General features: G+C 40.9%; 1 protein-coding gene across 6 annotated transcripts; it reads right to left on the bottom strand.

Annotated features, from left to right (window-relative positions):
- Positions 1-1,077: 1,077 nt before the first annotated feature.
- MX1 (MX dynamin like GTPase 1) lies at positions 1,078-23,527 on the bottom strand. 6 transcript variants are annotated; one of them, XM_065676994.1, is made up of 16 exons: positions 23,477-23,527; positions 20,683-21,857; positions 20,435-20,505; positions 20,184-20,308; positions 18,475-18,667; positions 17,400-17,537; positions 14,072-14,226; positions 12,283-12,421; positions 11,605-11,803; positions 10,740-10,818; positions 9,649-9,771; positions 8,717-8,858; positions 6,431-6,589; positions 5,416-5,492; positions 4,182-4,424; positions 1,078-1,543 (listed from the first exon to the last, which is right to left on the bottom strand). In XM_065676994.1, the coding sequence occupies exons 3-16, from the start codon at positions 20,469-20,471 to the stop codon at positions 1,310-1,312; spliced, it is 2,043 nt and encodes a 680-aa protein (XP_065533066.1). In that variant the 5' UTR covers positions 20,472-20,505; positions 20,683-21,857; positions 23,477-23,527; the 3' UTR covers positions 1,078-1,309. The 6 variants fall into 6 exon arrangements, with proteins under 6 accessions (XP_065533066.1, XP_065533068.1, XP_065533067.1 ...); XM_065676996.1 differs by having other exon boundaries at positions 21,717-21,857; XM_065676995.1 differs by having other exon boundaries at positions 21,737-21,857.
- Positions 23,528-24,605: the final 1,078 nt, after the last annotated feature.

Below are 24,605 nucleotides of genomic sequence, written 5' to 3'. Positions count from 1 at the left end.
AAGCAATGTGTGCCTGCCTATATTCTCAAGATGAGAGACAGGGTTTTCCAATAGCACGTGAGCATCAAGTGAGCCTTGGGGGATACCATGAAGTAGTCAACAAATTATAAGTACATTCAAAACAGAGATTAAATAAGTTATTGTGGTATCAGGCTTCTTTATGGCTTCTGACCTACAGCATTGCAAGTCAATAGTAGCAAAACATTGTACTGAAATGTGGAAAACTGGCTGTAGTGCTAAATAGGGTTAAGAAAGTTACGCTGTACTGGGGTGAAAGCTGTGCCACAGAAGTCAGCCCTTTATTGCTGCTGTTTCATGCCAGAGGGCCAAACACCTACCATTTCTAGCCCGAAGAGGCGGCTTCTCTTGTAAGCATCTTCTAAATTACTGCATGACACGCTGGCATGAGCACTTTTTTTCTTAGCTGAATGCAGACATTACTCTTGCTACATAAAGCACAGCTTTGCCTGTTAAATCCTTCATATGAAAGATGTTGTGAGTACAGCATGCAGTGTTATATTTTGCACTGGCTCTCATGAAATGAAAGAGCTTTTGGAAAGTTTCTCCTTTCTTTGGGGAGGGATACCCTGCTAATGTTTAACATCCTGGATGGTTTAATCTCTTGGACATCCAAATCCTGCCATCTACTGAATTGCCCATCAGTCCCAAAATTTCAGATGATGCTCCAGGCTTCTAAAAGAAATAGCCTCTTAGCCTTTCTCTACAAATCAGAAAATTGATAAAGGAGAAGCAGAGCCAGCAGCATCCTGTAGATGTCCTGATAAGATGTAGTTAACTTTTTTTTCCATCTAGGCTGGAGTTGTTTCATGCCCACTGTGTACACTCTACCAACTGGGCTGGGACTGAACAGTGGCAATAGCTTGCAGAGTTGTTTTTCAGGCCATGGTAGGAAAGACATCAGTCACCATGAGGCAAAACCACAAAGGGAAGCGTGGAACTGCTGAAGTTCATCTGGGAAAGTTAGTTAGGTTATGTGATTTCTACAGTTTGTGAGTTATACAGCTGAAAGCTCTCATCCTTATCAAACAAACAAAACACCACAACCCTGAAGAGCTCTAGCTTTTTAATAATTATTTTAATGGTTATACAAAGTTCATAAAGCAAATGTTTAAAAATCAGACAGCATTTATTCAATCACAAAAGAGCACTTAACATAAGGGTAGGTGTTTGCATGTAACATGATTATGGAAAATAACGCTAGAAATGAGTGCTGATGTTACATTTTCAGGGGATTTTACAAAGTTCTTCAATAATGCTAGAAAACGAGTAGACTGAAAAATTAAGGAATCTACAGGGAGGTGAAGTTCTGCAGGTACTGGCGGGCTGTGGTGAGACGGTCAGCTCGTTCACTGAGGTAGTTCTTATGCTTAGCAGCTTCACTGTCCTCCTGAAGGAGATGGCTTAACTTGGTTTTTTCTTGCAAAAGATGCAACATGGTGGTCTGTAAGCCATCCCCGAAGTCATGAAAGGCAGAAGACAGGATGATCAGAGGTATCTGGTTAGAGAGGCGTTTACTTGCTCCCTGCAAAAAGGGGGAAAAAAGGCAGAAGACTTATTTCCCTGAAAGAACTAAAAAAGGAAGGGGCTATAGGCAGTATGGGAAGAAATGACAGCACGTTTTTAAAATGTAAAGTACTGAGTTACTGGTCAAGAAGGGAGTGCTTCTAAGAACCAAAATAATGTTTGCCATTAGTCTTTTTTGTACCTAAAGGTCTAAAAACTAAGAGTTATGGGAATGTCAGCTGTTTTTTTCTCTCAGTGAACTAAACCCAAGGCAGGCAGGCTGTTTGCCACTTAGCTCTGCCAGCTATTGTTGGTAAGAGCTTATCTGAGGACATACCTGACGAATAGTACTTGTGAACAATTTCTGGCATCAAATGCGTATTCTCTGAATGTTACCAATCCATTATGGTACTGGAAATCAAAGAATGATTTTTACTAAACTTGCTAAATTTCTGTATTTAGATGATATTTCTGATGTGGTTGTCCTTTTAAGTGTAAGACAACTTTGGAGTAAGCATTAGCTTTAAGGGAAAATGCCTTCAGCAGTAGTGAGGCTTTGTTTTGCCTACATTACATCTATTGATAATGAGATAATTTTCTGCTAAGCTGACAAACTGTCTGGTCTGCTATTTATATATCCAAATTGAAACATTGACCTAGAAGAGCTTGTGGGGTGCTTTCCCCAGAGACATCTGCAGGCCCTGGGGGCTTAGCTGGTGCTCTTGGACAATGGGCAGTTTGAAACCTCTCCAATGCTGGGAGGGAGCTGCCTCCAGCCCTCCCGGTGCCAGGTGAGCACTTACTCCTGAGTGACTGGCTGCAATTGAGAAACGTGCTGTCTTCCTTTCTTCTTGTAGCACTTGACTTTAAAATGGCAGTGGGAAGACCTTGAAGAGGCACATTTGATTTGTAGGTCCTATAGGGTTTGGGCAGCCTGTTTCCAGAGAAGTATAAGGTGTTTCTGGCTTTAAATACATCTGGAGCTCAGTGGGTGCAGATCTTCCATGTGCAAAGGTGGGGCTGAACTCAAGCTGAAAAATACCTAAGACTAGATGTTTAGTTTTTCTTTCTGTTTTGCAGAGATCTGGTCAATAGCAAGCAATTCGGCTGAGTCAGCTAAAGCAGTTACTGAACCTATGTTTCACTAGGCACTACTGACTGTGGTGGAAGAGAGCCTACATGTTTTAAATATTGGTGTTTTTCTGGAGCCAAACTCTACCCAGAATCTTGACAGTCTTACAATAGGTGACGCAGAATCATGCATGCCATTTTCAAAGGCCGTGGACACTTCAAAGCTTCCATTGCATTCAAAATGTTTTGACCTTGTGTAAGTCCCATGGAGATATGATGCTCTGGTATTTGTTATTGTTGAAAATGGCTCTTAGGGCATTTACAAAAATGTATAACTAGCTTCTGAGACATTTGTGCTATAGCAGAGAGAATAGTGAGGTGGCAGGGAAGAGTTTACGCAGTTCTGCCTTTGTCTCACTCTCTGAAAGCTGATGGTTTTCTCTCCCTCCATCAGTCTGAGCAGCCTGAACATTTAATGCAGGAATTTGTCAAAATCTTGCTCTTGGAATTCAAGGTGAGCTGTTATCTACCTACTGCATTATTAATATTGAACTTGTTGCTTTCTGGGAGAGTTTTACAAAACAAAGATCAAAAGCAAATACTGATACTGCATGTTCTCTTTGCTGTCTTTCTTTAACACGATATTTTGTTAAAACATCCCATTTTTCTTCAGAGTTAACTTCTATGAGCTCTCTGCAATGCAGCATACACACTCTGATCTCTACAGATAGCTGAATCCGTTTTAACTTAACATTTTGTTATCACTCCTCCTGTCGCATTAGGTTAGGCTCTGACTGCAAGCCACTGACATGGCTTTCTGCTGGCAGGAGGAATATGCAGAAGGGCTTGAGGCTGACCTGAGCTGACCTAAGCTCTCAGATGCTGTGCCAAATGCTGAAGTGCTGTATATAATGTTGTTAAGCTCATGGAAACTAGTGTTATTTGGAAAATGTGATATAGACTTGCAGTTGGGAAAGCTATCCTGGGCCTGTTGCTTCCTTTGCTGTAGAGGCGGGCTTGCCATCAACTGAATATCAGTAACTTGTAGTTACAGGGCCAAGGGCTCTTCCTCATCCTATCCTCTCCTCCATGCTGGTAAGTGATCGAGAGAACATTGTACTGGCGTGGGGCTGTGTAGTCAGCAGGAGCCATCTGCTTCTCTGTGAAAAGCTAGAAAAGACGGCTCACTTGCCCACAGTGTATTCCCTGAGCAAGGGGCATCAGGGAACCGTGCCAGGCTGGGAGGCAGTTAACACATGCTTTAGGAACCAACTGTCATTTTAAGAAATTGCAGCCTTCTCTAATTGGCATATCTGGCACTGTGCAACTGCTTCTCCCTAGAAACTGTGCTGAAACAGCCTTCTGACCAGCTTTGTCCTGGCATTTTCATCACTGGTCAGAAGCTCTGATTAGTTCATACAGAAGCTATGTGTGTACTTGGACAAGACACTTATACCCTCTGGCTACTATTCCTTGTGTACTAGTAGTATGAAAGACTCAATATGTTAACTACAGTGAGATCTGGACAGCGGGTATATAGCATTCAAAGTACAGAACAACTGCTGTATGATCATCTGTAAACTCACATAGAAGTAAGCCTTCGTATGAGAAACCAGTTCCCGGACAAAGTAGGGCTCTTGTTGAAAACCAGATCCAACCTGCGATTCTTTCCCATTGCTGACTTTCTTAGAGTATTCTCCACTAACAGATTTTAAATCATTTATGTAAAGGTTATCCTGGCAGTATACAATTCTCTCCATTTTAAACTGGGTCCGGATACGTCTTTGAGCCTCCTCTGCTTGTTTCTCTTTAACGTCTTCAATTCTGGTCTAGAAAATAGAAGAACAACAAGTTCTCAGACATTTGCTTTTTTTGCAAAGGTGTCGGTGCATAGCAACGAAGTTCCCTCAGTCATCCTCAAATTCCCTTAACACGCTTTCTTAGCACTCTTAAGAAAGCATCCCATCTTTTTTTTCATCTTCACTGTTTACCAGAACTTCTTCCCTCTGCGTCTCTCTCACTGTGTTATGCCTAAAGACCCTCCCTGAATACTTCTGTGTTTGGCTGAAATAGCTTATTAGCTTGGTATCTGGTTGGCCTGGGAGCTCAGTAGGGTTTGGCCATGCAAGTAGAATAGAAAACCATCTATTTCACTCGCATTTGAGTTTCCTTTCTAAGCAGTACCCTGTGAGTGGACACTGCTTCCTTGCTGTCCAGCATTGCTCCTCATCTCTTCCTCAAAGATCTTTCTCAGAGAAAGGCTCAATCATATCATTTAACTCTACCCCAAACTGTGAACAGTCATCTTCTAACTCTCTCATGTGAAAAGATTTTTAGCTCTTGCTCCCTTTTATTGAAGATGAGATTCCTGCACTGGCTAACAACATTGCTTGCCTTTCAGAGAGGGAAAAGCACTGTTTAGTACTCTTAGGCTACCCACATGCTTACAAATCATTGCAGGACTTAAATTTAAATTAATTATAAACTCTTCAAGGCTGCCATATTGTGTTTTCTTTGCACTGGGGTGTACTCATCAACAATGTGACCAGAATGAATGAGGAATGTATGCTTTATATCTTGTCAAAGTTGTACCAAAAGGCACTTTCATTAGTCCCATTGTAAAGTTGCTATCATTTTCATGCTCTTCCTTATTTTATAAAAAACATAGACCTGGAAGAAATTCAGTGGTTGCATAAGGGTAATGCAATGGGATAGGTACTCTAAGCAGTATTTACGAATGCTGTCTTTACAAATGGCTGTATTTACAAAGGCCATTCTGTCATGCTTTTCTCTTGTCTCAGGTTATAGGTAATGTCTCACCTTAACAGCTCTGTTTAGATTGCGGAAATTACCAAAATGCCTCACAGTGAGTTCCATAAATTTCTCTTCAACCAGTCCTAACAGACAGACAGAACAAGAACAGACAGACAAAATAATGTCAAGTAATCAAGTGAAGTTTTTAAGCTATTGTTAATTTGAGACTTGGGAAAACTACCCATTTTCTGTATTCATCCAGAAATAGCTGGGCAGCTGTAATGATACACTGTGCCTTTATGACCAATACAAACAAGTAGGAATTTAGGTTTCTAGGTCCAAGAGTGTGAGACATTAAAGACCTGCTATAATCACTTAACACCTGAGAGATTGAATATCCCTGAAATTTCTTTTATAAAGCAATTTCTGTGCTTACAGCTGTATCTGAACAGATGTGCCACCACCCCCTGAGTTGCCCCTGCAGGGACAGGGGCTAGCCCCATATAGGACAGATCACTGAGTCTGGCACAGACACCATAGCTGCCTTCTAAGGCAGACATAGGAGAGAGAGGATCATGACATACCTTTTCCTTGGGTGGTTTTTACTGGATGGACTATGTACTCTTCCCCCCAGTCTAAGCAGTCACTGCATGATACAACGTACAATACACTGTTTGATACAATGTACAACGGCATGCAAAGAACTGGCAAAGAAGCTGGGCTCCCAGTTCAGGTTTGTGAATGCCACTCCCTGGGTTTGGGAATACCAAGTTTCTGGGCTGTAACGAGGTACTTCTACTGTACTATTACTTTACCCTGTTATTTACTATAGTTACATTCTAACTTTCTTCCACCAGCCACTGGGAAAAGTATTAATAAATGCTGGAGACCACATGTAGAGACTGGAGGCTATAGAGAAGAAGTAAGACTGCAGGTTGAATTAAATTCACTTCCCCAGTCTGAAGAATCCTGGCTGGAGCTCTTGCTCCAGCAGTGAAAATATTTGCTCATCCTGGAAAAAGAAAAGTTAGGTGCATGAGTATCTCCCATGCAACAGCCTCATGAGGCCTGTGAGACGTACCAATCACCCTGTTCAGTATCTCAATGGCTGGCTCCTCCAGTTCTATGATCTGCTCTTTTATAACATCCTCAAATGTCCTGTAATTGGTAAAACCTGGGAACTCTCTTCCACGATACTGTTCTTCGTATTTCCATGCTTTACCGGGTACAGTTTCGTTAACTGCAATATTAAAATAACATTGCTTTACAACTAATCACTCAGTTTATGAATTTCAGATTTACGAAGGAGGTCTATTTCTCCTCTTTGAAATGCTCTTGAGAAGAGCAACTACTGAGATGATCTTTCAAGAAAAACCATTACTACAGAACTGTGCTAACACATTATTGCTCAGTTAATGACACAATGGAGCGACCACCTACATGACAGAAAGCAACCCAGAAATCATGATGGGACTCGAAAATACTGGTTCTTCTTGGAATCGCTACTCTCATGGAACAAAACAATACCCCAAACTCCCTAAACAGTCTTATTCCAGGGAATCTACTGTTGACTATTTTTTTATTAAAGATATCACAGTCAGTATTTCTTTGTTAACATTATATGGATTTGCCATCTCAAATGGGGTATATCTCTTTGAACTGGTTTACATATTCAGGCAAAGACAGGTCTCTGAGTGTTTCGAAAGGTTTCAGTATGGCCCTGTTTGGGGGTCAAATTTGTGAATCATATGCAGATGTGGAGGTAGAAGTCAAGCTATGAATGCTTTCAGTTCTAACATTCAGATACATGAATCCATAGTTGGATAATTAAAAAGAAAAAAAAAAATCAGTGGAAAAAACTCCACAAAAACCCCAGAAGTAGATGCAGAGAATCTGTTTCCGAGTCTGAAAACCAACCTGTACAGTTAAGGTTGTAACATGGCCGGAAGAACATCTATCAGCTTTGCAACAGAAAGTTCAAGGCTTCAAATATCAAAAGTGTCTACTACTCTTAGTACTTTCATTCATTGTAAGAAAGCGCAAGTTAAAGTGTCATCTGACATGCGATGATGTACCTTCAGAAATCCTAGAGGTGACTGAGAAGCTACCTCTAGTTATCAAGCTATGTAAGAGAACTTACTCTGCTGCACATGTAAATACTTTATCTGAGCATACATACATGAGTTTGGGGTAGCATATTGTCAGCAAGAGCTATGCTATTGTAAGAGCTGCTGTGTGTTGCTACATGATCCTGTTGCGAAGTTAGATGTATTAGTTTAAATCAATGGGGATAACCTGAAAGTGCCCAGAGAGCTCCCCACTGTGGTTCAGCTGCCTTGGAATGCCTTGTAATGCAACTCAGTTGTTCTTGTCTTCTGAAGAAGCTGCATCCTTCTGCTAGTGCTTTCTGCTGTTTTTATGTCTATTTCGTCATGCCTTCATTAACTTACTCTTTTATTCCTCTCCATAAAATCATGTTGATTGGCTTGATATTTCATGGATGTGACATAAGAGACGTTAACACACACTAATGTCTGTCTGTCTTCACATATATGCATATATATATGTTTGTCTTTAGTTGATGTCATTCTTGCAGCCTATTTGTACCTATCATTTTAGAGTGACTAGTAATGCTGACATAGATGTGCATAGAATTTGCTTTGAGAGCTGCTGCCTGTCTCATAGCTGATGCTATTTCGTCTCTAAGAGCAAGTGATGGGGTCTCTGAAAGATGTGAAGGAGATGCTGCAAAAGATGTTGAGTGTACGGCAGAGTTCAGCTTGCACGCATCACCCTATACCTCAGTTTAGATCTGAGTTCAGTTAAGCAATTAGCAAAGTGGGAGATGCAAAGGAAGGTGTGCTCTTTACAAGGTGTGGTGATTTCAGACTCAGAATTGCTTTCTCCACACCTTAAACCAGAGCTAAAGTAGAACAAAACAGACCAAATCTGAAAAATGTTCCTAATAATAGTAATAATAAAAATAGTAAAAGAATTATAGCAGATTCATTGTATAGTTTAAAATAATAAGAATGATGATGATATGTTTGTTTTATTGCTGTTATTTAGAAGAATGGTTCAGAGACTCACCAACCAATTTTATGCCAGGGCCCATAGTCTTGATTTTACTGCTTTGCTGGGAGAAGAGAGACGTTCACTGATCTTTCCATAATGACAGCATTTAACACAAGCTCCGTCTTTTCCCTCAAGGACTAAAGCATAATTTGCCCAACACTACAACAGATGCATGCTCCCAGTTTCTTGGTTTTACTTTCTTAGAACAACCCATTGATGATGCTGTGTCTTGATTTAAAAACAAGGGAATGGAATCTCAGGTCAGCTGCAAACAATGGTTTTCTATGCTTACCCTTTGCAGCACACTCTAGGAGAACAGTTTCCCATGTTTGGAACTCTTTGCGGATTTTTGTAAACAGCCTGCTTTCATTTCCAACCAACTGTTCCTCTCCACGCATTGTCTGAGATACATCTTGATTAAAGAGTTTGATCAACTGTAGTGAATTAAAGAACAAGCAAGAATGTAGTTAGGTTTAATTTCTTCAGACTGACTTGCATCTGTAAAGCAAATCTGCAATCTTCTGATGTTAAAGCAGGAACATGGTTCATTGAAAACATCCCTTCCTTACATATTTTATGCTTGTAACTCCTGTTGTTTTGTTTGGTTTTGTGTTTGGCTTTCCCCAGACCAGCACAGCTGGAGGAGAACAAACTTGGTACTTTTTTTGTTTTTCCTTTCCTGTGGACTCTTAGAACCATTTAGCAAATTCTACTTGACAAGACTTGTATGAAACCTTTGAAAGCTGATGAGCTTTCGTAAGTGCCCCTGCTGGCCTCCCGAAAGCTTTCTGTGAGGGATTAGTTCCCCAAGATAAGATACTTAGATGGACTAGCAAACCATATTTTGATATCAAGATTGCATTTGATTTTATAAGTGCTGTAAACAATATAAACCCTTCAAAATGTTGGGCAGGCAGGAGTGTAATTTTTCCATCCCTGAGATGCTTGAGTTTGACCTTTCAACCGAATTGTTCAGTTCTCATCACATAATCACATGAAAAATATTGCTAGAAGGGATCATGAGCTCCTGTGGTCCATTATTTTTGCATCTATGATGTATTTCTGCCAGAGGTTTGTCTATGTTGCTCTTGAAACACTTCGATGACAGATACCACAAGCTTACTGTTGCTCCATGCTGATGGTTTCCTAACTTTAAGTGTTTTATTTTTCTCCCACATTTACCTCTTCATTCGGCTCTGTGACAAAATCAATATTGATACTCACATCGGTGAGGACAGTCAGCTTCTCAGACTCTGTTGTGGGTGAGACTCTTCTGTACTTTTGTAGATCCTGTAATGTTTTTTGGAGTGCCTCACGAATTTGGTTCTCCAGTGTTGGCAAAGTGTTCTGGTGGGTAGACAGTGAAGAAGGATATTTAGGTAGGTTGAACATGTTTGGTTTTGGAAGGAAAATAAAATCACTCTAAGAATGGCCTATACCTGCACAAGGTCTTTGCTGCTCTTCAAAGTCTAAGAGCTTGCTGTCTTTGCATCCCACACATGACAGTGGGATACCATGGAAATGCAAATATGGCCTTTATTGAGAGAAGGCAGGGGGCTAAGACTTCTCTGAGAAGTCAAGCTGGACCTCACTGTGAGGTGGGCAGAGTAGCTACAGTCCCTAGGCAACCTAGCAATAGTCCCTAGCTCTATAGTGAGCCAAAAATTATGTCCTCACAGGTTGTGCCAGGGAGGTGGTGATGTGGGGAATGCACTGACCCTTCCATTCCTGATAAATGCCTGATTGAACACAGTTGCATCAGGATATGTAAATGCTTGTTTTTTCTCCTTCAGTACTGAATTTAGAGGTTCCCTGTATTTTAGGATTTTCCCTTAATGGAATAAGATATATTACTTACAGATACATGTCTATAAAATTAAAACTCCAATATATTTACATTAGTATAACAATATAATAAAACAATTACATCTTACTTGAATTTTTAAAGACATTTTCAGTTAAATAGAAATTGTGTTTTAGTAAGCTCATAGCAGTAACTTGTAACCCGGTCAATCAACATTCACAAACAAAAAGAAATAACATGGCTGTCATTGAAAAGGCAGGAGTTATGAGTCACAAATGAAATTACTTGCCTATTGTTAACGTTCTGTTTAAGATTAACAGAACACAGTTTTTTTCACCTTTAACTCTCAGTGCAATTTGTCCTCAGATTGTCGAACTGAAGGATAATTAAGTGCTCTCTATGCGTATAAAGATGCAAACCAATTGCAGTCAATTGCAGCCCAAGGTTAAAGGGCTGAACTTCTAGATCGTAACTAACATAAACAGCTTAGTATAGCACTTCTGTTACTTACAATAATATGTCCCACAAGTTCATTTGTGAGCTTTTCTGCCAGATGAGGGATAGTAGCTCTTCTTTCTTTCAGCAGAATGCTGCGAAAAAGAGGAAAAGGTGGTTTTGGGTAGACAGTGTGGGCAGGGCAAGGAGGTAGCACTGATGCTTTGCTCTGTTTTCACTAGTTGTACACTATTTGAGTAAATACACAAACTGAGTAAAAGAAGGGCTCTCTGGGCAGTCCATGCACAGATGAGGCAGCAGCCCAGGACTCTGGACATTTTATGCAAGAGTTGTTTGGCAGCTACTGCTACTGGCTAAGCAAACGGAAACAGAGAAGAACCTGAAAAGAGCAAATTGTAACAGCAGATTAATGTGCTGCTGTGTTATTTCTGCAGGTGTGAAGTACACTGATTCCAAACCCTTTTCACCTGCCATTCTCTATATTATGATTGATTTGCTGCTGAGTCGTCTTCTGGGGAAATCTGTGCGCTTAGCACAGGCAGTATCCTTTCTCATGCTGAGTTTAACCATGTTTCCCAGTGCATAGAAATACTTCAGTGCTTGACTTGAAGTGCTCAAGCACTTAAGATGCTTAAATTGGATTTTTTGAGACTATTCTGAACTTTTGAAGACCACTGCACTTCTCCCAGGGTTAAGGGGAGATATATATATATCAAACTTGCATCCAAAATGCATTTTGAAGTTTTATTTGACGTGTAAAATTCTTCTGGCTTCCTGAAATGTAACACTGCATGGGCAATGAGAAATAGTGAATATCATTAATACCTGTTTCTAACCCTAATTTAAATCTCAGCAAGTCATCAGGAAGCTTTGAAGTGACTTTAATACGTTTTCGATTAGGTCCTTGCTGTGAGAAGTACCTGAAATGTTTGTGAGTCTGGAAGAATTTCCTCTCCTGCTGGATTGCAGTGGCCAAGGACAGTTTGTCATGGATGTCCTGCTGCCCGCGACACTTCACAATCATGTAACCTTTTTTGAGGGGGATGACCTTGTTTTGCATTATCTTAATGACAGACTCTTCAGTTCCTCTATCCACCAGGTCAGGTTTTGTGAGGATCCCTGGGAAATTACCCAAAGAGAAAGTTAGTCAAGTGCAAAGGTTAAAGGTGGGAGAGGTGTAGCAGGACACCCAGAGCAGGAATACTCTGTACCATGTTTTATAAAGCAACTTCTCTTCATCTGTTGGGTTTGGGGTTTTTTTTTCTCCTCTAGAGAGCTCTCAGCTCTTGGGCTTTGCACCGCAAAACTTGCTCCGCAGTTGGCCTCCCACCCTCTTTTTGTCTTGCAAATCCTTTTTTAACAGGCAGCAGCAAAGCTTTCCCGCAATTATAACATGTATGCCAGCAAGACTCAAAATTGAAGGATACTTTGTGCTACTGGATCATCTCAAGCTTTGTAAATAGTTCGTTCAGGCTGTTTTCTTTTTTCCTTCTTCTAGTAGCTAGTTCTACAGATCTAGCATGGAATATGGAACATCAGACCTTCATGGAAACAAGATTCACGTTTATCTTCAACTTGTAGATCAAAAATTGTCTCACCTAGTGTCCTTTCTCCACTGGGATCCACCTCTTGAGCCATTTTCAATGCTTCTGTTGTTGCAATATCCACATTACATGGCACCACTACCAAATTGAGTGTTTCTTTGAAGCGAATAATTTTTTTAAGTAGTATTTTAATCTGGAATGCAATACAGCATTAACAAAATTCAGTGAAATTAGATGTTTCCATGTAAGATGTGACTATTTCTAGCAATATGAGCCACTATCTAATGGCATTAAATGTCACATTTACTGAGGATAGTATTACATGCTAAAGGATAGCATGGAAATGGGTCAGCAGTAAAATGCAGCCTCTTTTGCTATGTCAAGATTAATCCAAACATCTAGCATGTTTGGATGTTATACCTGTCCTGAGAGCTATGTGCAGTTTAAACTCTCATGCATATAATCTGTCATGGAAATGTTGAAGATACGTTGCAAATAATCACATGTGAGAAAAACAAGTTCTGATACTGAGGCACACACTTGCAGAAAGAAAGCAAGATAGATCATGTTGATAGATCTCAAATCTGTATCTCTGGAAGGAGAGAAAATGTCTTTTGTCTTATATTTCAGTGGAGTATTTGTGGGAAAAAAAACCAACCCAAAACCTCAAACCAAAACCAACCAACCAAACAAAAAACCCAAGTCACACAAGTCATCTATTTGGTGTTGCTTCTATGTTTCAATGCCAAACTAACAGAGTTTGTCATAGTTTGTATTGTATTGCAAAAGGTTTACACACCTCTATTGTGCTTATACTAAAGTAAGTTTATACTTTTTTTCTCCTGAGTTTTGGTAAAGGTGCTTCTCTTTTCTACTTCACGTCCATCCCAATTTCTAGCATGCTACAATGCTGTAGGCTCTGTCTATGAGGCATGCAGGCTGAAAATGTGTAAATATGTCATACCTGCTGCTTTCTTCTGAATACAATAGAAAGATTACTATCTAAGTGTGAAACGAAATTAGTCTTCTCCCAGAGAATTAAGCTCAGATAATCCAATCTTGTTTCAGTTTTGTTGATATGTCTAGTTCAGTTTGGGCTACTCTTATTCCAAGTTCCAATTTAAAGGTATTCTAGGAGAGAAGTACACCCAGCTCCTGCACATCATCCTTACAGATGGCCTTGTCCAACTAGAGTTTTATTTGCATTCCCCAGCATCTCTTCTAAAAGCAGCCAGAGGAAGAGCAGAGATCACTTCCAATTTAGTGCATATTCTGTTTACTTGAAAAAGGATCTGCTGGGACCCCTTAAGGAGTGAGAAAAACCAGGATAGATCTGATTCTGATGAGCTCCATAAGTAAGGGATGACAGAGCAAAAAAACTGTAAGAGGGCCAGTTTGCTGCCTTGTTCCAGGAGAGCTTACAAGAGCTCAGATCTATTCACCTTTGCCAAATGCATCCGAAAAGCTGGTCAGAGACAACTCATTTTGGGATGTATCTATCTTTCAGACTGCAGTCTAGCCACGGGACAGAGGGGCAACACTGTGTTCAGGGTCCATATGTGTGGCTTATTCCATGCTCCCATGGGTAGGCTGTCAGGGCTCCTTCACAGCTAGTGTGGGCAACTCCCTCTGACATGACAGGGCAGACAGAAGATCCTGGGCCTCACTGTTCCTGTGAGCAATTCCTTGCCTGAAAAATAGGCCTGTTTGTCAGTGTAGCTTTATTGCTGGCTCAGATGCCCAGCATAATAACTTCAGCATCCTACAGCAAAAGCTTGTATATGAGGTAGGTTACAGAAGTGACCCTGTGAATAGATTGGCGTATGAGGAGACTGAGTTTTACCTGTTCCCCGATGTCTTTTGGCTGGTTTCCCACAGCCACTCTGGCAATTCCAGGAAGATCAATTAAGGTCAGATCTGGTACCTCTGGCGACCAAATTTCTAGGGAAACTAGTTCTCCACTAATGGCACCTTTAGTACCAGCCACAACATTCTGGGCTGAAGAAGAAAAGGACGAGGCAATGAATATAAGCTTCAAATAGTGCATGAAAGTGAAGTTGAGCACAATGACTTTGAAAAATATCTGCTACCAACTAAAGTACTTTTAGGCTTGGCTTTTTTAGGCATGGCATCCAGCCATGCACGTAAATCCATTAATGTAAAAATATAAAGAAATTATTATGCAATTTGTGGATACACGGAGTCCTTTTGCAACGTGAACTTTAATATTTTACAGAGCATATACTTATGAACTTTCATATATGCAAAGTACACATAGGTAAACCACAACAAAAGTGATTGGACAGAATACTGATCAGTTTTAGAAATTAGATTTCTCAATGTTAAGACACTCTGTAGGTGTTAATTAATCCTTGGCTGCCTTGAAAGATAATAACATTCTATATTCTTCACATTTTGATAGGTAGAGAGATCAAGTTATTTGTCCCAAATCTTGTAAGGAGATAATGCTTGAACTGTGAACAGTACAGACAAGCAAGGAAACGCAGTAGTCATTCTAATGAGGAATTTTCTATTCTGTAATTAGCTTAATCAACTCATACCACTTACTTGGCCAGTTTTGGAAGGATATATTGAAAATACCAAAATAATATATTGAAAAACCAATGGAAAAACATTAGGACAATTAACAATGTTGCAGAGCAGTGATAGTCAAAGAAATAAGAACAATCCAATTTTCACAAAGACCTTACCATCTTTTGGGCAAGAAAACTGTTTCCTTACACAGCATAAAATACCATAAAATCAAAACTGTGACATAAAAAGTGCAGTGATTGAGGCTGTAGTCACACTAGCTGGCAGAAGCTGTTTTTATGCTTTCTAGTCTACCTTCTTGCAATTTTCTCCAAAATCGGAAGACTTACAGCCACAGACAGCTCAAACATTCTCCGAGTGAACTGCTGACAGGAACCAGTTAGGGCTTTGTATTTGACTGACAACCTTCCCAAACCAGGCAGACAGCATCCAGCTGAAGACGCAGCCTGGCCTTTTATTGGACATCATGGGTCATCCTCACCATTGATCTAATAAGTGGTACAACTTTCATAAGAGAGTAGGTATAACTCCTGGGTAGAGTACAGGGATGTTGTCCGGGAAGCTAGGGACCAGGTTAGGAAGGCTAAGGCCCAGTCAGAATTAAACTTGGCCAGGGATGTTAAGGATAACAGGAAGGGATTCTACAGGTACGTAGCAAACAAAAAACAGACTAGGGACAACATAGGCCCCCTGAGGAAGCTCTCGGGAGAACTGGCTACACAGGATTTGGAGAAGGCTGAGGTTCTGAATGACTTCTTTGCCTCGGTCTTCACTGGCAAAGGCTCTGACTGCACCACCCAAGTCTTGGAAGGCAGATGCAGGGACTGTGAGAAGGAAGACCTTGGGCCCACTGTGGGAGAGGATCTGGTTTGAGACCATCTTAAAAATCTGAACGCGCACAAGTCCGTGGGACCTGATGGAATCCATCCGTGGGTCCTGAAGGAGCTGGCGAATGAAGTTGCTAAGCCACTGGCCATCGTATTTGAAAAATCATGGCAGTCAGGTGAAGTTCCCAACGACTGGAAAAAGGGAAATATAACCCCCATTTTCAAGAAGAGGAAAATGGAAGACCCGGGGAATTACAGACCAGTCAGTCTCACCTCTGTGCCTGGCAAAATCTTGGAGCACATTCTCCTGGAAGGCATGCTAAGGCACATGAAAAACACCAAGGTGCTTGGTGACAGCCAGCATGGCGTCACTAAGGGGAAATCCTGCCTGACCAATTTGGTGGACTTCTATGATGGGGCTACAGAACTGATGAACAAGGGTAAAGCAGTTGATGTCATCTACCTGGACTTGTGCAAAGCTTTTGACACTGTCCCACACAACATCCTTCTCTCTAAATTGGAGAGATATCAATTTGATGGATGGACCACTCGGTGGATAAACAACTGGCTGGATGGCCACACGCAAAGAGTTGTGGTCAATGGCTCAGTGTCTGGCTGGAGACCGGTAACAAGTGGTGTCCTTCAGGGATTGGTGTTGGGACCAGTCTGGTTCAACATCTTCACTGCTGACATGGACAGTGGGATTGAGTGCGCCGTCAGCAAGTTTGCCAATGACACCAAGCTGTGGGGTACGGTTGATACGCTGGAGGGAAGGGATGCCATCCAGAAGGACCTTGACACACTTGTGAGGTGGGCTGATGAAGTTCAACCATGACAGGTGCAAGGTCCTACACCTGGGTTGGAGCAATCCCAGGCACAGCTACAGATTGGGCAAAGAGGAGATTCAGAGCAGCCCTGGGGAGAAGGACTTGGGGGTGCTGGTCGATGAGAAAATGAACATGAGCCGGCTTCAGTGTGCGCTCGCAGCCCAGAAAGCCAACCGTATCCTGGGCTGCATCAAAAGGGTATGGTGACCAGCAGGTCGAAAGAGGTGATCCTGCCCCTCTACCCTGCTCTCGTGAGACCTCACCTGGAGCATTGTGTGCAGTTCTGTGTCCTCAACATAAAAAGGACATGGAACTGTTGGAACAAGTCCAGAGGAGGGCCACGAGGATGATCAGGGGACTGGAGCACCTCCTGTATGAAGATAGGCTGAGGAAGTTGGGGCTGTTCAGCCTGGAGAAGAGAAGGCTGCATGGAGACCTCATAGCAGCCTTCCAGTACCTGAAGGGGGCCTACAGGGATGCTGGGGAGGGACTCTTCGTCAGGGACTGTAGTGACAGGACAAGGGGTAATGGGTTAAAACTTAAACAGGGGAAGTTTAGATTGGATATAAGGAGGAAATTCTTTCCTGTTAGGGTGGTGAGGCACTGGAATGGGTTGCCCAGGGAGGTTGTGAGTGCTCCATCCCTGGCAGTGTTCAAGGCCAGGTTGGATGAAGCCTTGGGTGGGATGGTTTAGTGTGAGGTGTCCCTGCCCATGGCAGAGGGGTTGGAACTGGATGATCTTGAGGTCCTTTCAACCCTAACTATTCTATGATTCTATGATTCTATGTTATGTTTCCCCACCATCTTCTGCTCTAAATCCAGCTCTTGGTGTTACTGCTGGCTACAATCACTGTGTTGATGTGCAATCACTGCAGTCTGGGGACTGCTGCTTAGCCTAAGAAAAGATGAGAAAGGATTCAGAGACTGAGAAAGCCAAATCAGAGGGGAATACATTGCAGCTCACCTTGTATTATTGCATTTTCCACCTCAGAGGCATTGTGGAGCTCTATGTTCAAGTTGCGGTAACGAATTTTCCCTTTCCATTCCTGGGTGGCAGGTATTCTTTTCAGTTTAAGTTCCAAGGGACATCGAGTAACAATACCTGCAGCAGTTCCAAAGACAGAGGTAACTCTCTCAGCAGCTGTTATGCATGATACACAGCTATGGACTTCATGGCATACATATGGTTGCCTTCTTTGCACAGAGACACAGAAATGTTTCAGGAAACTTTAACAAAGGGTTGTTGTCTGACTTGTCTTTCAGATTAGGACTGTCATTGGCACTAATGAGGTCAGTCATGGCTCTGTCCAGCCATAGTTTGTCTTGCAAACCTCCAAGGATGGAGATTTGCACTTCTCTGGGTGACTTGTTTCAGTGCTGCACATACATCCTATGAGAACCTTTTCCTCAAGTCCAGCTTGAAAGATTAGATGGCACTGTCAACTCCCACAGAACTTGCAGACCTTATGTTTGTGTATATGCACACACAGGGAACTGGAAGGCGAATCTTCTTCAGCAGCAAATTCTTCCAAAAATCTTGTCTGACTTATATAACATCAAAGGCACATATTTGTTAATAGAGATCTTTGTACATTTTTTTTTCATACAAAAAAAGAATAGGTATCTGTAAGAAAATCTTGTTTAAAAAACCCCACAAATCAACTTCAAAAGCAAATTTCAAAACTAGTCTTCTATGTGAAACTGGTAACTCTGCTGCACTGCTCTCTGCTGGGAAACGTACAGAATTAGCTGATGCTACCTTTCAATCTGGCCACATTTTGGGACAAGTACATTACACTATACTTTTCTTATTCCTGGTCTCTTGACCACCCAGGAAGTGTGCCTTGTCGAAGTTACCCTGCGCTGCCTGACCTGCACATCCATTTCTTCTACTGCAGACCAGAGCTGAGAAGGCCCCTGGGATCTCACAATTTAGATACAGTCTCAGTCATGGAGTTACCCAATTCTAGAAAATAAAATAATAAAAATCCCTTCTACAAAGTGAAATTCAGGTGAGTTCTGAGAAAGTGAATCCTTACCATTGCCTCTAGGAAGAGCAATACCAGACAGAGCTTCTAGGACAGAGCTTTTCCCAGAGCTCTGGTCTCCAATCACTGCAATCGCAGGCAAAGCCATGTCTTTTTCTATTCCAAGAGCTCTTAGGCTATCGATGAGATTAATACAGGGTCGGATTTTTTCTTCATATTGGTTATACAATGTAGCTTGTGCTGCCTGTTAGAGTTAAACTTACAATTAATTTTGAATTATTTTAAAAGAAGTTGTTTCCAAACAAAACCACCCCACTTTTAGGCATCTTTTCCGGCTCATCATTCCCAAGTAAACCTTTACTGGCGTCAAGCTGTACTTCTTATCACTATGCATCCTTGCACCTCCATGTTATACACAGGTGTCTGTAAACAGGACAAAATCAGTTGAGATTGGCTCAATGATTATCCTTAGTTAAAATACCAAGCTTAGTAAGCTATTGTGAGAAGGCAAAGAGTAAAGGGAGACTCATTACTAAATGGGCCTTGTTAATTTACTGTTGTGTTTTTTTAATAAAAAATAACTACCATTTTCTTCCACTCATCTACAGTTGTACCGGATTATGTGTATGCAACTGAAATCTAATCCCAGTAGTAAGAGAATTTAGTACACAATAGCTTATTAAATCTTTGTTTTGAAGTTTGATGGTTGAATTTTTGCACAGACACCAAAAGTGTTCTGATCTAGCATCCTTAACAGGTGGCTAAGATCTTTTAGTTCACCATGGCTCTTCTTTCTTTGCCTCATTTCAGTCTAGGGTAAAGGATGAATGATTTATTTTAAATGAAAGATTATTATTATTTTTTTTCTTTTGATACATATGCCAGGTATTAACAAAGGCTCTTCATTTTCATAAAAACAAACCAAATAATTTCCAGCTCTTTACAAAACTGGTCCACCTGCTGTTAAATATGGTCAGCTAAAGTTAGTTCAGCTTGATTTCTTCTCCCTATTCCTGTCTCCATATTCCGGTCTAGCTGCTGCGTTTAAAAGTGTAATTCTGATTACATCAGTATCTTACAAACCCTAATGGGTCAGGCACATTCGTACCTAATTTCTTGCAAAGAAAACCGGGAGTTTCCCACCTGTGCCTTTGTCTAAGAAAGCCACCTCTGAAAATATGTCTATCAATCGTATATAATTAAACAGAGCGGCTTTTTTTTTCAAGGTAAGAAAGGTATCACACATTACTGGCAGCATGTATTTTAAAACCTTATTGGTAAGGTTCTTCATTATGCTATTTACTAGCTGGTGACTCAACCATTTTCAAGGAACTTCATTAACTATGATACAGATTGAAAACCAATCAGTGTCAAATATTCAACACAGATAATGATCAATCTTTCTTCATATTTCTATTGAAGGTAGAAGAGCCTCAAGTAAATCTCCTAAAGGATTTCTATTCAACATTTGCTAATTGTTACCCATGAAGCAGATATATGCTGCACTTTAAATTGGCTGCTAGGCTGCTGCCATCCTATTTTTTACACCTGCATTTTTTATGCTTGCAGATTAATTGCAGGTACTTATCTTCCTACTTACAGGACTGCTTGGCCCTGATCCCAAAAGTACTCCTCTGCTTAGGCCTAACAATCTTTGTGCAGATTGCACAAAGAGACAACAAAATTCATTTTGGAGTACAAAGTGAAATAAAGGAAGAACAATGGGGAGCATTTATGCCACCTTCTGGTATCTGCCTTACTTTGTCCTCTTCTCCGTAATATTGTTTCTTCAGCTCCTTTTGGTCATAGTTAGGCTTTCTCTCCATCACGTTATCCACCATCATATCTTCATCTTCTAACTCTGGTGGAAGAGGTACTGCAAAAGCTTTGAAAGATGGTTGTAAGAAATGTGATGCAAAACCGTCTTTCATTAGGGCAAATTTTGTTCCATCAAAAGGTTGGTTGAATACTACACTCTTCCTATCCATGGCCTGCTGATTTTTTGGCTTACCTGATAGACTGTCCCTCAGTGCTTTACTACTAGTCATTGCTGTTTGCTCCAATCACTCCTTTATATAGCTCCTGAAATCAAACATAGGGCACTGAGTGACTCAAGCTTGTGAGAGTTGTCATAGCAGAGAAAACCAAACACCACTTTTATTTACTGATTCAAACCCTCAGTAGTTATCATCAGCCACAGCTCTTGTCAAATCATTAAAATTGCTTTCCAGAGGATAGACCCGAAACACTTCTCCTTACCTCTTTCATGCTTTCTTTGTGGTTTCAAGAAAAGAATTTGTCAAACAGTAAAAAACAATATTAAAAAACCCAAACAACAACAAAGTACACTTGTTTTCGCAAAAAAACCAGTTTTTCTCAATGAAACACTATGCTGAAAGGTGTTTTGAGGACTTCAGTCAGTACAGCAGCTGCTGGGCATGGCTGGAGAGAGTGTACAAATGCTTAATTTCAGTCACCTGGGGTCAGGAGTATAGGGCTGTGTCGCTGCACAAAGAGGGTCTTACATGGGTGGGCCAATGGCAGTGCGAGTAGGACACATCAAGCCATAGTCTGCTGTGAGGCCAACTCACCTCTCCTGCAGCAGAAACACTTTGCAGAGGCAAGTCTTACACCCATGTTAGAAGTTCAGTGTCTTAGTCCCCCTCCTCTATAAATTACAACCCTCTCCAAAAAGCAAACTTTGCTTGACATAATGTTAGAGAAGGGACAAATAGGAGACTCTTTTTTCTTCTTTTTCAGCTTCCCTTTTTATTAAAGTTTGTTGATATATTTTCTATGGGTGACTGAAGAAACCAGAGGCCTTTGATGTGAAATTTGCAGGGGAAGTGGTTTCCAGTGAGAATGATTTAAAGAGAAAATCACAGAATTACTTTTTCAAAGACAGATTTTTTTTTTAACCTTTCCCTGCCAAAACTAAGATCTGCTTAACTCAAATACTTGGGAAAATACATTTTTGCTTGAAATAACTTTCTGTTTTTTAAATTTTTTGGTTGAATTAGGTTTACAGCAGGTGTCAAAACAGGGTGATCAGACCCAAGTTAAACTTTCAATGTGTAAAACAAGTTTAGAAAAGAGAAAATATTAATTCCACATTTGCTATTTGGTCTTTCTTTCAAATAAAGCAATATTTTTTAGTAGATATTCCTGTTCCCTTTAAAAAAACCCAACAAACCCAACAACAAAAAAAAAAAACCCAAAACCAAAAAAAAAATCAAAAACAGCCTATGGAAAACTTCTCATTTTTGGCCAGCAATAAAAGATAACTGAGCTACTTTCATTTCTTTGTAGTTACTTATTTTACAGTTCCTTCATCTTTCTCCACACTTCCCCTTTCTTTAATATTCCAGGATGAACCTTCTTCTATTAATGAATTCAAAGATTCTCCTTCTGCGAATGAGGTCTCAGCGCTTTATCTGCAACAAACATACATTCCACATTCACTGGCCATCAAACTCTTTAGTGATTTGCTATTGCTACAGGAAATAATTTACTGGTAATAATGTTTCTAACGGTATTCCCTTTTATTGCCTTTCCCATTCCCCATTCCCTAACTGTGTTTCAATTTAGTGGACCAAACACTTCCCATAAATTTTTAATTTAATGTAAATATTATCTGAGAACAATTTTCTATTGTTTTTACATTATTATTTATATTCATTGGGCTGAGAACTGATTTTAGCACATGGCTTCCTAAACATGGATGAGTTTCCTTCAGAAAGAGGTCATATAACAAGCTTTAGACATCCTTGTAATGAATAGGATGAAATGCAAAAATGGTGTAGTAAGGCCACCAGGAAAAATAAAAATAGAAAGATCTTCCAAGATAAACTTGTAACATCTGGGAAACTGAGATTTAAGGAGTCTGACAAAGGAAGTGCCAACTTTGAAATGTTTTAGTGCAAGAGCTGTATCTTAACCATATACCTGGGTTTTTAGCTAAGTCTACAGTACAGACCACAGCATGCACACACAGATACACTGGCTAACAAAGATACCTACAGTAAACAATGCATTATCTACAGTAATCAGCAAGCATGGGGCTACACATCTGTTCTTCATTGGGACCTGAAAAAGGCTAGGTAGGTTGGTGCAATCCCTCACTGTGCCATACAGACATACTGATTTGTGTGCTGTGCCTTGACAGCATTGGATGAAAAAGAGATAGAAGGAGAGGGAAAAAAGAGCTTCAATTTCAAAGTGCTTTTCTGAAACTGGCCGGAATCTATACATGAAACATGACACCTGGATGACGTACCGATACTAAAAGTCTGGTAACACTCCTCTTTCCCAGAGCTGCTCCGGCCTCCATTATCAGAACAGTATTGGTTTCCTTGAACCTTACCTTTAGAGGTTTGTCTGCCTGTGTGTCAGAAATCTCCCTTGGCACAACACAAAACACTGAGCTATGCAACCACATCAGCATGAAGCATGAACTTGCTGATGGTCCTGAAGACGAATTGCCTCATTCTTCTCTAACAACCCCAGCTTTGCATCTTGAAGGGTAATAACAAAACTAGCTATCAAACCCAAAGTGCAAAGCTGTGGCACTGAACCCACACAGATCTTGCATTTATTCACTCTTTGTCCTTCTAGAGGAGCACATTGACTTCTGCCTGGTGTGTCCTGTAACTGCATGATATTTGGGTAAACTATATGGTCTCTGAGTTGTACATTTATTAATTCCAGCTGTCTTCTCAGAAAAAGAATGAAGCAATTCAAAGCTTATGATGCTACATATGAATACTGCCAGCTAGACCATGCTGCTGAACACTGCCCCCACACAGTAGATACTTTAAAAAATGTGTTCTAATTTAAATGCTGTCTCTCAGTGTTCACCCTTTAAAGAGGAAATAATACTAATGTCTTTTTCCCCACCCCAAGAAACAACAAATCCTCCTTCTGGCAATCTTATTTAACCACACTGACTTTAGAATGTTATGTAGCATTCTCACATTCAGCTATTGAAAGGAATGAAGATAACAGTCAAAACCTGCATGACTATTTTTAGAAGAAAAAAAAGAGAAACTTCTACCTGTGTAGTGTCCTGTAGCAAGGAGAAGCAGCAACTTCGTTTCAACTTCTCCTGGTGCTTTTTTATTTACAGGCTCCACCTACACACTGTGATGAGAATCAGGAGAAATGAAACCAATTGCAACATGGAAACAGATTCACTTCATGGTAGCTCTGGAAATAATAGTGCCATGTGTTGGTTTTTTATTTCCTTATACACCAGCTGACTTTCCTCCTGTTGTTTAGTGGATGACAGAAATGACACTCCTCACAACACAGCTGGCTGCCTCCCCACCTGGCTGTACTGCATGGCAGGGTGACAGGAGCAAATGGTGGAGGTACTTGGAAGTATTGCCTATGACCATCAACTCCTCTTTCCTCCCCCAAAAAGTAATCTCACCGAGTCAGCTCTCTTGTATGTGGGGTGAAACCAAACAAGTTGAGCAGAGACCAGGCAAGCTGCTGAGCCCCGCTCCCATGAGTGCTGCTGGCTGCGGATGCTGACACTGCACCATCCAAAGGACGCTTTCGGGCTCCTCATCCATTCATACAAAAAGGAAGCGGGTGAGGGTCCCCTCCACAGGAAAAGAAGAACTTTTTCCACCCCACAGCAAGGCTTTTTAGCCTTGCCAGAGTGGTAAGCTGTGCCACTGCTCACCTGGACCGCACCTTTGCTGTCAGAGGCTGCAGGGTACAACTGAGGTTGTTAAACATGGGCAAAGTGACACACAGTGTGATTTATCAGCATTATGAGTACTTTGGGGCAGTAAAGGTCTTGAGCTTTCTTAGGTCCTTGCACTGCTTTTTTTTACATTACTGGGTTAGAATGCTTCCTCTCCTGGTTTCTTTGCTCTTCTGCCCTCATTTTCTTTATGTTTTTATGGACTCAAAGCTGTTATGCAAAATCAGCTTGCTTTGTTCTGGCAGGGGCTTTGCAACTCTGATGCAGGACCAGCCCTTATTTCTCACTCCCTCTGGTGCTGACTGCTACCTCTATCAACTGCTCTCAGTTTCTGGCAGTTTTGGTTGGTTTTAAACTGACTCTCGACTGTGGGTCTTACCAAACAGCAGTCACAGTGATCATTTAAGCCAGCCCTTCTTCCTACTTCCTTGTCTAGCAGTGACCCAGAAGGCTTTTTTCTGAGCTCTGG

Source organism: Lathamus discolor, chromosome 4, assembly GCF_037157495.1.
Source record: "Lathamus discolor isolate bLatDis1 chromosome 4, bLatDis1.hap1, whole genome shotgun sequence".
NCBI lineage: Eukaryota > Metazoa > Chordata > Aves > Psittaciformes > Psittacidae > Lathamus > Lathamus discolor.
Note: the sequence above shows the minus strand (reverse complement) of the source record. Positions and strands in the feature narration are given on the sequence as shown.

Bases quoted from the DNA above. Each gene is read 5' to 3' on its own strand.
- MX1 (XM_065676993.1), bottom strand. From the start codon at position 20,411: ATGGATAGGAAGAGTGTAGTATTCAACCAACCTTTTGATGGAACAAAA. The intron at 12,422-14,071 runs GTAAAACTCAGT...ATTGCATTCCAG, and splicing joins CAAAAGACATCGGGGAACAG to ATTAAAATACTACTTAAAAA. The intron at 6,590-8,716 runs GTAAGCATAGAA...TTAATATTGCAG, and splicing joins CCTAGAGTGTGCTGCAAAGG to TTAACGAAACTGTACCCGGT.